The sequence below is a fragment of the Anabrus simplex genome, chromosome 3, assembly GCF_040414725.1.
Source record: "Anabrus simplex isolate iqAnaSimp1 chromosome 3, ASM4041472v1, whole genome shotgun sequence".
Classification (NCBI taxonomy): Eukaryota; Metazoa; Arthropoda; class Insecta; order Orthoptera; family Tettigoniidae; genus Anabrus; species Anabrus simplex.
Genome location: NC_090267.1, coordinates 202,679,871 through 202,693,778, shown reverse-complemented (window position 1 = coordinate 202,693,778; position 13,908 = coordinate 202,679,871). Strand labels below are relative to the sequence as shown.

Below are 13,908 nucleotides of genomic sequence, written 5' to 3'. Positions count from 1 at the left end.
AACAGATTTCAATTCCCCCTCTCACAGAAGTGTGCAAACAAATGGTAAACACTCTTCAATACAAATGCTGCCATAAATTACGACAACCAAAGAAGCCTGAAAAGGTGAAGTTGTTTTGGGACCAACTTGAGAAAAAATTGCATAAAACCCCATATAACAATGTCAAAATTTTAATAGGCGATTTCAGTGCTCAAGGTGGAAAGGAATGACAGTTTTGGAAGATAGTGGGCTGTTATCCTCCCCACAAAAGAACAAACACAAATGTTAAAAGACTCACCGAATTGTGCAAAACATTTGATCTTAAACTTATGTCTATCTACTTCAAACGACTTGCCAAGAAAAAGAAAACGTGGCGCTCTCCGTGGAATAACGTCTGTGAATTTCAACTAGATCATCTTGCACTCTCACAGAGGAATATTAAAGAAAGCATGGATGTAGAAGTACGGAAAGGTGCCAACCTTGACTTGGACCACTTCTTAACTCGCATAAAATAACCACAAATGATGGTATTATTTCTGAAGTGTGAAGATCTCAAAGGAATAAAATAAATTACAAAATACCATAATATTAGAAGTAAACACATTCCTTTCATTACAGAATGAATGAATTTCAGCTCTATTTTGAATGGTTAATTTTAAAACTTAGTAAGTGGATAGATGAGTCATGTAGTATACCATCTTGTTATTTTTTACAGAAGTTTCTTCCTCTTCCATCTTGCTTCACTTCATCACAAATTCTTCCTAAAACTGAGGTCGGAAATGAGTTCTCTCAAACCACTGTCAGAAGGTAAGTGATACTTGCTTTGTTGTTAGAGTAGTGATATTTTAAAATATCAATTTGAGATATGTTTTTTCTGAATCCGTAAATTGTGACAAAGAAATTGTTGCTTAATTGTAATGATATGATGTGGATGACTACATACCTTTGTATCAAATATAAATGTTAGTAATTATATCTATCTACAGAACATTAAGTGACATAATGAAATGTGCATAGCAATTCATAGTCCATACTGAAGTTCCCTATGATGCACGGTACTCTTAAATACATTAGCAGTGTCACCGTACCACAAGATAACCAAAAAATAGCTGACCTCGAACAAATATATAGAGATAAGAAATTATTAGGGAAGAGAAGGATAAGAATTGGGAGATGTTCACACACAAACTAGAGGAGGGCTCAAAAGGGAATCAAAAGATGTTGTATGGAATATTGAAGAGTGGGAAATCAGATAAAGAGGATATTAAAGCAAATGAAACAGAGGATGGAATCCTAATCTGGAATATAGAAAACATCAGAGAAGGAAAGGGAAACTATTTTGACAAGTTGTTAAATGGCAATGAAGAAGAGAAGCATGAAAACAATGAACCTATCAAACATGGAGAAGAAGAAAGGCCAATTACGTGGTCAGAAACAGAAAATACCCTGAAGCTTATGAAAGGAGGAAAGTCACCAGGAGTTGATGGATTATCTGCGGATATAATCAAAGCGGCAGGCATGCAAGGTCTTTACTGGCTACATCAAACACTAGGAGTAATCTGGAGAGAAAATAAGATACCAGATAAATGGAAAAAAGGATTGATCATACCAGTATTCAAGAAAGGAAGCAGAAAAAATTGTACAAACTACAGAGGAATTACCCTGCTACCATACTGCCTCAAGATATTGGAAAAGATCATAGCGAAGAGATTAAGAACTAGGATGGAACATCAGTTTGAAGAAGAACAATACGACTTCAGAGGCAACAGAGGAACAATAGACCTATTTTTTACCGTTAGACAACTAATGGAAAAGTACTGGGTAAAAGGGAAAGATCTGGTAGTAGTGTTCCTAGATATAGAAAAAGCCTATGACAGTGTTCCAAGGAGCAAAATATGGGAACGTCTGCATAAACTAGGGGCTCCAAGTTCTCGAATTCATAAGATCCAATTGCTATTTGAAAACTGTGAAAGTAGTGTGCAAATAGGGAATGGTAGATCTGAATGGTTCCAAACAAAGAGAGGTGTACAACAAGGCAGTGCACTATCTCCACTACTTTTCCTTGCACTCATGGATGTAATCATTAAAGAAATTAAAGCTGCAGAACCTGGAGATTTGAATGCGTTAGTGTTTGCAGATGATGATGCCATTTGGGGAGAAACAGAGCAAGAAGTCCAAAGGAAATTAGATTGCTAGGTCAACACATTTAAGGAATTTAAGTTAACTGTGAGTAAGAAGAAAACAGTAGCAATGTAATTGAGTAGAACATCCAGCGAATGTGACCTCAAACTTCATGGATAGAGAATTGAATGTGTAGAAAGCTTCAGCTATCTTGGAAGTGTTGTATCAAACCAGGGAAGTGCTAAATTGGAAATCCAGAGCAGAGTGACAAAAGGTTTCACATTCTTTTATCAGGTATGAAATCTACTGTGGGACAAAGCAGTTCCAGTAAAAGCCAAACAAACAATGTTCAAATCTTACCTCTTGCCAATCATGACATATGGGTTGGAGACCTGTGTGTTTTTGAAAAGATACATCAGCAAACTGCAAGCATGTGAAATTAAATTTTGATGATCTGCTGTGAAAAAAAAAAAGACAGGATTAGAAATGAGTGCATTAGAAATGAAATGAACATGCAAGTGACCTGTACAATGGAAGAAAGACTACGCGTTGCATGGTGGAAATGGTCTGGGCATGTGCAAAGGATGGAAGAGACTAGAACCCCCAGACAATACAGTGGAACCTCGATTCACCGTTTTTGGAGGGACCAAGGGGGGAAAACTTACAACACGGGAAAACAGGAAATCCGGGAATGGATGACCTATCAACAATTTGGCTGAACATCACAAAAATATGTATACTTATATAATCTTACAAACACCCCTAAACCAAACCAAACGACAGGCCCGATGGGCCTTCTGCCTACCAAGCGACCGCCCTCGGTCCAAAGGCCTGCAGATTACGAGGTGACGCATGGTCAGTGTGACGAATCCTCTCTGCCGTTATTCCAGGCTCTCTAGGCTGGGGGCCGCCATCTCACCATTCAACAGCTCCTCAATTAAAGGTAATTGTAGAATGAGTGAACCTGGAACCAGCCCTCATATGGAGGTAAAAATGCCTGACCTGGCCCTCCGGGTGAGAGGCAGGCAAGTTAGACCGTGGTGCTGACTTCAAACATTAATTACCGGTACGCTACTTAAAAATCTTGAAACTTTACATTCAGTTTTACCGGGGAAACTTCTTTCAATTCAGCGACTTTGATTAGCCAGAGCCAAACTCTTAGAAAAATCTAATACAGTACCCGTAACAACAAGCCAAACAACAATCGACCACAAGTAGTTTCTAATTCTCTATCTAATAAAATAAAGAACATTAGATACAAAAGCGCCCAACATGATGGCGAAATCCTCTTTATTTATCTTCCATTGTAATTTGGTCACCAGTATAATGTTCGTAATCAGTTTATGGAAATCTTGTACCGCGTAAATTAGGCCTACATCGGCTTTTCAAGGTTATGTTGAACTCAAGAATATGGTTTCGAATGTAAATATCGATCTTCAAGTTCTCAAATGCATTAAATTCAGTTCTGCCCATCACTAATATAATCAAATTGGAAAGAGAAAAAATATCATTAACACTTCTGAAATGATGATTATTCGCGACCTTGAGCTCAGCTGGAAAGCTCGCTCACTGTACAAGTCGGTACGAGTGCGAAATGATACAAAGCTTTAAATGTAACGTGCGCAAATAAAACTACTGCAGTTTTCACAACACAAAAATGTGAAATTCCCAGTCTTATGTTAAGGCGAAAACAGTAATAGGCTATCTCAAAACCTCCCATGGCTTTATGTATGTAAGGTGCAACATCTGTTCTGGTCTCGATAACATAATCGTGTACGATAATATTAAAATACTACTGTAAATTTGTGTTACTTAAGAAGGAGCAGTTTTTATTCCTGCCTGAAAGCCCAGTGACTATACAGTTCCCTGAGGGAAATGCCGAAAATCTGTTCGGCGATACACTCAAAATGAGTAAAAAAAATAAACATCTAACCCTGGAAATAATCTAGATCTTTTGCAAGTACGAACATTTGATGAAATTCGTTTCATGTTCAAGTAGAGCTCAACAAGAGTAATTAAAGAACCACCTAATTGATACTTAATTTTTTTGCGTTGGGCAAAATTAAATAAACATTATCACTTACAGACCATGTTTCGACCACTCAGTAGTCAACATCAGCTTTATAAGGAAACTTAGATGAAAAATATTGGACAATAAGCACAATCGTTAATCTTTAGGTTATGGAAAAAATATTTGCTGTGTTGATTGTTTGACTGGTAAACGTTCTTTGGTATCTTCTTAGTTAAAAATGGCGGTCATCTGGTTAGGGCAGCTTGCCTCACGTTGTATATCATATCTTAGAAAGATGTTTAATCTGCGCTGCCTTGGGATCTGTCTTTGTGCACAACCTAGTGTAGTAGCAATGTGACACGGTTTGATTGTTCGTGCAATCCATAGGAGAAAAGGGAAGTAGAGTTGCGTCGTCATCTAGTACATCACGTGAGGGGGGAGGGAGACTTAGCTGTGCTTACGCGACGTCGTGCTTGATTATTTCACTTGTTCGCCTTACTTGTCTTCTGTCAATCCATTCCATATATTTACTGATGTGCTCGTATAAGAGGTTTTTTTGCTCATTCATTTAGTTAAGATTCTGTTCCCCATTCTCTAATTTATCAAGAAGAATGTAGATGTGTTCTAGATTGTTCATTAGCGTCCCTTTATTGATCTTACTTATGGTTTGAAGTTCCTGTTTGATATTAGTGAATTAGTGGTTCGCTTCTTTTATATGAGCTCCCATAGCAGAGAATCTTCTGTACTTCTCTGCATTGACGTGTTCCTGATATCTAATTACGAAGTTCCTTCCTGATTGTCCCACATGTTTTTTTACACTGAGTACATTTCAACTTATAAATGCCAGATTCTTGCAATTCGTCATCTTGAAGTTTATTGGCTCTATTGTGATTAAAGAATCGATGTTTCATATTGTTTTTGGTTGAAAAAGCTACAATCAACACAGCAAATACGTTTTCCATAACCTAAAGATTAACGATTGTGCTTATTGTTCAATATTTTTCATCTAAGTTTCCTTATACAGCTGATGATGACCACTAAGTGGTCGAAACATGTTCTGTGAGTGATAATGTTTATTTAATTTTGCCCAACACAAAAAATAAGGTACCGATTAGGTGGTTCTTTAATTATTCTTGTTGATCATACTCATCGATACGGTCATGAAGTGGACTACTTGCAATTCAAGTAGAGCTGTCGAAGAAGTGCACTCTGTTTCCTTCCAGTCATTGTGGATACTCTCTGCTTTATGATTTCCGTGGATTCTCTAAACAATACCACTGGAATGCGATGCTAAGATGGTTCCTTATGTAAGTTCACCGCCGATCGCTTTTCCAGTACAGTACTTCCTCAAATTACCGGCACCGCAATGACAAAACGTTAACACCAAGATCTGTAAGTATGCCGTAGCTGGCCTTTCGTGAGATACATTTTCTTGAAAAACGCGTGATCGAGGATTTAGCGTTGATGGGACTGAAATTTCTGGACGGCTGATCAGGGAAATCGTTTCTTCAAGGAGCGGATAATACAGGATTTTTACAATGTGATTTAATTAGGATGCTCGTGGGACCACATAATTTGAACGAATAATACGGGAAAACGTAGTTTCCGGGAACGTATAATCGAGGTTCTACTGTACTTGGAAATGGCAGTACCTGGAAGGAGACCTGTTGGACGCCCCAGAAGAAGATGGCTGGATCAAATTTTTTTTTTTTTGCTAGTTGCTTTACGTCGCACCAACACAGATAGGTCTCATGGCGACGATGGGACAGGAAAGTGCTAGGAGTGGGAAGGAAGCGGCCGTGGCCTTAATTGAGGTACAGCCCCAGCATTTGCCTGGTATGAAAATGGGAAACCACGGAAAACCATCTTCAGGGCTGCTGATAGTGGGGTTCGAGCCTACTATCTCCCGAATACTGGATACTGGTATACTATTTATAGAGCAGGCGAGATCATTAACAAAGTGGTCGTTTAATATCTCGTAACTTGGGCCAATATAGGTATATATTTGGAGAGAAGTAAGTTTAAAACGTGATAAAAGCTATCCAATTAAAACGATTGTTTTACTCGCCAACGTACCTAACAAATAATAATAATAATAATAATAATAATAATAATCTATATAAATAAAATTGTTTCTGTTTGTCTGTTTGTCTGTCTGTTTGTCTGTTCCACCATCACATCGAAACGGCTGGATAGATCTCAACCAAACTTCATATTTAGAGTATACTGACCCCGGGGAAGGTTTCGATATGCATATCATTTTAAAATCTTTTGAAAAGACGGGGGTTTTATAGGAAAAACGGTTTTCCTCCATTTTCTCTTATACTATTATAGGCAAAATATCGAATTTGTCGTATAAGGACGAGACAAAGCTCAATTTAATCCTCTTGACGCAAAGAACAAAACTCGGTAAGCCCTACGGGCCCGAAAACCATGTTTTAAGGCCCTAAAACCAACCGTTACGGAGATATTGGCACCACACTACCCCTGCTCTAGGAATCGGATAAAGAAATGAACTGCCGTAACCATGGCAACGTCAGCTCCAGGATTCTAGAGCAGTGAGATTATGCATGTACGTTTGGGCATAGCTGTCAACCAAAATAGGTACAAATAAGACTTAATATCTGGGAAAAAAATATACTGTTGTGTAAGGCACTCATAGGACTCCTTTGGGCGGGGATGGAAAGGGGGTGAAGAACGAGTGTAAAAATCTTACTATATATAGAAATGGAAGTGTGTGTGTAAATGACACATCTCCAACTAAACCACCGGAGCAATTTCAACCAAACTTGGTACACGTATCACTTACTATCGGGAGACGAGCACTGTGGGGGTTAAGCCATCCCTAGCGCCCTTAAGGGAGAGGGTCAGGGGGGGTAGTTACAATAATAATCGAGAATAGTGTCGAATTCATAGTTTTCGGGGTCGCTGAGTTGAAAAGTAATACTCTAGAATTTTTTAAAGTCCAGCCCCCCTTTTTTTTTGCTAGGGGCTTTACGTCGCACCGACACAGATAGGTCTTATGGCGACGATGGGATAGGAAAGGCCTAGGAGTTGGAAGGAAGCGGCCGTGGCCTAATTAATGTACAGCCCCAGCATTTGCCTGGTGTGAAAATGGGAAACCACGGAAAACCATCTTCAGTGCTGCCGATAGTGGGATTCGAACCTACTATCTCCAGGATGCAAGCTCACAGCCGCGCCTCTACGCCTCTACGCGCACGGCCAACTCGCCCGGTAGAGCCCCCTTTTAGGTGGGGAGCAAAGGGTGGGGGTGAGATATAGAAATAATAAAAAATAAAAAATAAACAGTTTCGAATCCATAGATAGTAGGTTCGAACCCCACTGTCGGCAGCTCTGAAAATGGTTTTCCGTGGTTTCCCATTTTCACACCAGGCAAATGCTGGGGCTGTACCTTAATTAAGGCCACGGCCGATTCCTTCCAACTCCTATCCCTTCCCTGTCCCATCGTCGCCATAAGACCTATCTGTGTCGGTGCGACGTAAAGCAACTAGCAAAATAAAAAGAATAAAAATGTTTGTTTGTTCCACCATCACGTCGAAAGGGCTGGATAGATCTCAACCAAACTTCATATTTAGAGTATACTCACCCCGGGGAAGGTTTCGATATGCATATCATTTTAAAATCTTTGAAAAGACGGGGGTCTATAGGAAAACCACAACGGTCTTCCTCCATTTTCTCTTATACTATTGATTTTCTGCAAACTCTGTGGACCGTATGTGAAAGGTCTCTTCATCACAAACAACTTTCGTTGTGTTCATAATTTACCTTACTCTTCAAATGACGGAGAAATTTACTATTTTCTGCCGATACCATGCTCGGCATTGAGGGACCGACAGAGCGATAACGAATATATGGGTTACCATGGCAACGTCTCTGACTGCTTGCCAGCAGGGAAGTAACGTATTGTCATTTTCCTCATCATTCCTTTAAATTCGTGGTTGTTCCTTGGGTAGAAAGCAAGAGAGTCGTCAATCGGCCATTCTGCGGGATATTGGCGGAATATCATTGGAGGTTATAACCGTCCTCGAATAGCATAAGTAATAACACAAATATTCATCTTCTTATCTGATTACCTAAGAATCCCTGCGCCTAAATTTCTCTCCGATTACCGCTTTCTTATATCCATAACTCACTCCGGCATAATTTATTGAGGAGCATTTGATTTTCCAATACATTCACTTGGTATTTATATATTTGTCGTCATCCGGATGTCCTCTGTTATAATCTATTTTCTATTAATTTCAACTTACTAAACTGTATTACTTTCTTCCTTAATTACCACGTATGTATGCGAGTGCTAATCCCGAATGCTGTACACTCTTTCCTTTGAGGAAATATTCTAAGCTATGCAAATGTATAACTTCTGGCCCAGGAAAATTCCGAAATATGGATGCAATTTTAACGGCGGTGCAGACCTTCGTTTCGGGGTAATTGGTGGCTAATCAGTAAGTCGTATCAAAAGTCACAAAGCAAATTGCGTTTCATTTTGGAGAGATCTACAACTTTTGTCCTGTGACTTTTCGTCGTATTTCTATCCCTAATACATTAAACACAAGTTGATTTTGTACTTTTACACGTATATGTTATCATTTGGCACACTTATAGGAAAGGTAGAATCATGACATTCGGCACGCACATTGACATGACCATTGGCAATGTTATAGCCAAATTTTATGATTCTAGCTGTCACATGAGAATCAAAAATATAAAGTAGCATTCAAAAACTGTACAAGATTTCACCCCATTCAATGACTCTAACTCAATCTAACCCATAAATAAAGGAGATACGAGAAGATGTCATAGGACCAACCATGTAGAGCACTGAAAGGGGCGTCTGATGGTGAAGTCCGTTTGTAGATACGTCGTACAGTTGCAAAGCAGTAACTATCGAAATAAAGGTCTACACTTCTAGAGTATGTCTGTACATTGACAATTTTGGCAAAATTTCCGTACAGTTATCCGTTTCAGGTGTAATAATGACCATCTGCATATATTCTCTTTTTGTGTCTGTATGTTTGTTTGTTTGTCTGTTTGTCTAAAACTTGGAAACTACTGGATATATTTCCACCAAACTTGATATTTAGAATCCATCTGTCCTTTGGTAGGTTTTAGGGCAAGTAATGTTTCTGAATCCCTGAATTGACTGGGGGATTATACGAAACCGAAACCGTCATTTTGCAACCAAACTTAATGTAAATTTAGCTGCCGTAATGGAAATTCATTTCTAGGCCTTTTTCCTCATGTGCATCATTTCAATACGAGGATTAATAAGGGAGATATCATTAACGGACCGTTTTCCGGTACAAGTCCCACCGGACTTAACTCAAGAGCGGGTGCGTGTAAAGCGTATGTTTTACAACTTGAAAACTACTGAAGATATTTGAGTCAAACTTTATATTAACATCCACCTGTCCAACGGTAGGTGTTAATCGTCAATAACATTTCATGTTCCCGGAATGGACTGGCGGTTTATAGGGAACCGAAATGGTGATTTTACTCTTCCAGAATATATACAGTACAAGACCAACCTGACTGGAAATCGACCAAACATGATGGAATTCCATCTCTAAAACTTTTTTTCATGTGCATTTTTTCGACAGGAGGATTAATAAGGGAGATATCATAAACGGTCCGTTTTTCCGGTTAAGTCCAGCGGATATAGCCCAAAAGGTGTTGTACGTGGAGCAGGTTCCTTATTTATCTATGTAAATAAAATCGTAACTACTGTGTGCCTGTACATAGACTATTTTGTCGAAATTTTCGTACAGCTACACGCTTAAGGGGTAATAATGATCATCTGCATATTTTTTGGTTTAGTATCTTGAAAGTTCTACTTTTTACACTTCTCACTGAAAACCCAGATTGCGGCATAATCTGCCAGTCGAGAAAGAAAACTGAAATTTGGCAAAATTTTACGACTTAGCCTGTAACGGGCGGAAAACTTCCAAGAGCTTTAAATTTTTCCCTTTCTATCCCGAAGAATATCGAAATATGGAGGCAATTTTAATGATGGTGCAGACCTTGGGGAAGTATCATCACATAACGGATGGCACAATCCCCGTTCAATTTGGAGTGATCTACAACCTTGGTCGTACGACTTTTTGTCGTATTTATATCCATTTTACGTTTGACTTTTCTCTATTTCTCGATCTTAAGTAAAGTAGTACTTTTCACATACATAATTCATACCTTCCATCACTTAGAGGAAAGATAGAATCATCATACTCTACACGAAAATTGGTCCACCCAGTAGCCATATGTGAGCCAAATGCTATGTATGTAGCTGTCACTTAATTATCCGAAAAGCAATGCAATGTGAGATAATCTTACACAAATTTTACCCAAGTTTCTAACTCAATCTGACCCATGAATAGATGAGATATCATATGACCAGCAATTTAGGCCGCTAAATCCGGCGTCTTATGGTACAATCTTTTCTCGATATGATGTACCGTTTAGAAGCAGTTAATCTGTAAATGAAGGTCTGCAATATTGTAAACAAGCACATACTTTCGTATGTCGAACTATATATATTCACTGATGTCGATTTTGTAGCGATCAAGAAAGGGTGTGTCTGCTATTGTAATCAGTACTCCGCACACCGACTATGACTGGCAGTAGGAATGGAGTCCTTCTCCAATTCCTGTGTAACTGGCATTAATGAGGCAGGCCTACCATTGTAATGAATAATTCACTTCTCGATTTGACTTTCAGAAGGCAAGGGAGCATGCAGCATACAGTCTTTGGCTGTAGGCAAGCGTTCCCGCAGTTATAAACAGATGTACCCATCTAAAATGTGACTGGCATTAGGCATACTGGCCTGCTATTTTGATGGAAACTCATCAACTTGGTGTGACTGGCAGGAAGCTGGCTGGCAGTTGGAAAAGGGGCCTATCATTATAATGATAACTGCACAACTCAATTTTGACTGGTTGTAGGGAAGTTTCCTGCCATTATAATAAAAACTCTTCAATTTGTAATATGTCTGGAGGTAGGAAAGGGGGCCTGCAATTGTAACGGAAACTCCCCAAATAGATTGTGACCGCGCAGTAGGCAATGGGGCCTGCAATTATAATGTAAACTTCCCAACTCGATTGTGAATCGCAGTAGGGAAGTGAGCCTGTCGTTATCATCACAAATCCGTAACAAGCACTTTACACTGGAAACAACGTATGGGGACCTCTGCATATTGTTTCTCGGATAACGCTAAGAGACATGCTATTTTAAAACAATCTTATTTACTGCATGTACAGTATTTACTTCAATATTCGTATACAATGCAGAATACCGTAGCGAAGCACGGGTACATTTGCTAGTAATAATAATAATTTTATGCCCTCACGTACTTTAAACAATTTTCAGAGACGCCAAACAAAACATACTACGGTATGGGTTAATAAAAAAAAGAGAGAACAAACGTATGAAATTAAACATTATGATAATAAAACGCATTACCGCCACACCTGTAGATGTAGGATGCTATAGGGTTTATTGTGTCACCTATTCAATACATATAAAATTTAAACATTTAGGAATTTATTATTAATTCCATTTGAGACATGTTTTGCCCTTCATTGAGGGCATCATCAGTCAAATGACCTCCTCAAGGCAAAAATCAGGTACCTGATTAATGATTAAATTATAAACATTAAGATACATTACAATGGGAAAATTAAGCAACCAAGAAAAACTTGTTCACAGGTGATACAGTTAAACAATATGGTTTATAGACATAGTAGTCGGCACCAATGCGTAAAATCACTGGGTATTTTGGCAGAGTCCAGCAGTGGTGTTCCGAAGAATAATTGACGCACTCATTGAAAATCGTAGGAAATTATAAAGTTTATGCAAATATTTACATTAAGAAAGGGTATAGAGTATCTGGCGTCAATGTTCGTAACATTAATTACTGCCGTTGGTTGAACAATTACAGGCTGACAGGGTAACTATACAGTCAATTTACAATATCCAATTGAACAGTTGAGAAATCACAGCTTATATATATATTACAAGAGAGCAGCTTGGTGAGAGAGGGTGTAAAGATGTCTAGCATCAAGTGCGTCCCGTTGTTTTAGTCGTTGGATGACGATTGCAGCATTAACACATCAGTAATATGCAGAGAGTCCAACCTTAGTTTATAATCACAGGGGGCAGGGAAAAATATTCCATAGTTTTATTTTTTAATTTTAGTATATCAAATGAGGTTCTGTAGACGTAGTCAAACTGAAAGTTGTCTGGTTGAAGTCCCGGGTTCAGTGCGGTGAATTTGGTCGGCGTGGACGGAGACTCATTGGGTGTCACTGAGTACACGGTGCAATTTGAATGGCAACAATGACGGCAGTTATTTGTTGATAATTGTATTATTGGGAATATGTTGCGGGTTAGAATCTTTCGCTTTTTAGTTTATTTAACTTCATGTAGCTTTGAATTTTATGTGAAAACATCAGTGTGGGATGCTAGTGAGACTTTAAATTGATATTATTCCGTAAATGAAAACATGAAGGACATCAGGACGAAGTTATTGTTTTTGTGCTGCTGGCCTGGTGAAATAAAATGGAGTTGCTTATGGTATAAACCGCAGTGGAGAGATTAGAATGTATTACTACAGAGTCAGAGCGTCGTAGCTGGGACAAGGCATCTCGATTACAGATAACTTCCACTTCATACAACACAACTTTTGACAACACGCTAGAATGCAGCGCACACCGGCACGAACATGGCGCGCCACTACGGCTCCTCTCCACAGACAGAAAAAGAAGAAATAACGTGTCCGATAGCAATTGTTAAATCTTAAAAATAAAAGCTGAAGTAAACGATCACTTAATTTTAATGCTAAATACTGCAGTTAAGTAAGAATGTGATACACTTCAAGATATGGCAGAGTACATCACTGATTCAGAGGATAGGTTATATTTTCTAGCATCTAAATAATTTTGTAATGAGGAGTTTATCATTTCTCTACGTGCGTTTTCATGATACGTATATGCTGTTCGAAGAAGAAAACTTGAATGTTTACCACAGAGGCCTCTGGAGTGATACCATAATTTTTTCAGAATGAAATTAAACATACACTTTCACATAGTATCATATTTCAAAAACTAACAAACGAGCTAGCAAATTTTGAAGAAATTGGTATCCATTTCATACCAATTTTAATGTGTATGGGCTTTTCCCTGACTTTTACGAAAAATTGGATATAACGACAATCCGTTATAGCGAGTAAATTTTTCACCGTTATGCATTCTCGCTATAACGGACTTCTACTGTAGTTTTTATAAGAAATATAAGACAGTGTTTGGAATGCATACTTAAAATACCATTCGTTGAAATAGATCCATGGACTAAAAATGAAATTATATTCAGATCCTTTTGATTGTATTAGTTACCAGATAGAAATAAGATACTCTAATAATAACCCAATTTTCCCAGCACCTGCTTTCTTGGGAATAGGTATAACAGCATTTTCAGAAATATTCTCCTGTATCATACATCTTACATAATAAATGGAATAACTTGCCATGCTGTTTTCTCCTAAGGCTGTTGAAAATTCTTAGGATGTGTCATCTATTCCAGGTACCTTTTTTTCTATTTAGGTCTCTCAAAGCTCTGTTGGATTTTGATTTCAAAATTGGGTCCCCCATTTCATCAGCATCAATAGCCTCTTCTTGTTCCAGAACCATATCATCGTCTCTTTCCCTTGATAATTGATGATATGTTCCTACCATGTCTTCTTGTTGTAGAAGTTGTTTTCCATCTCAGCTCATAGTATTCATACA

The 13,908-nt window shown here is 38.4% G+C and overlaps 1 protein-coding gene across 1 annotated transcript in view; it reads left to right on the top strand.

Annotated features, from left to right (window-relative positions):
* LOC136866744 (tyrosine-protein phosphatase non-receptor type 13) overlaps positions 1-13,908 on the top strand; it is a 179,957-nt gene that overhangs the window by 114,884 nt on the left and 51,165 nt on the right. The window contains exon 10 of the mRNA XM_068226831.1: positions 695-786. Coding sequence (XP_068082932.1) covers positions 695-786 — 92 coding nt within the window. The remainder of the gene's footprint in view (positions 1-694; positions 787-13,908) is intronic.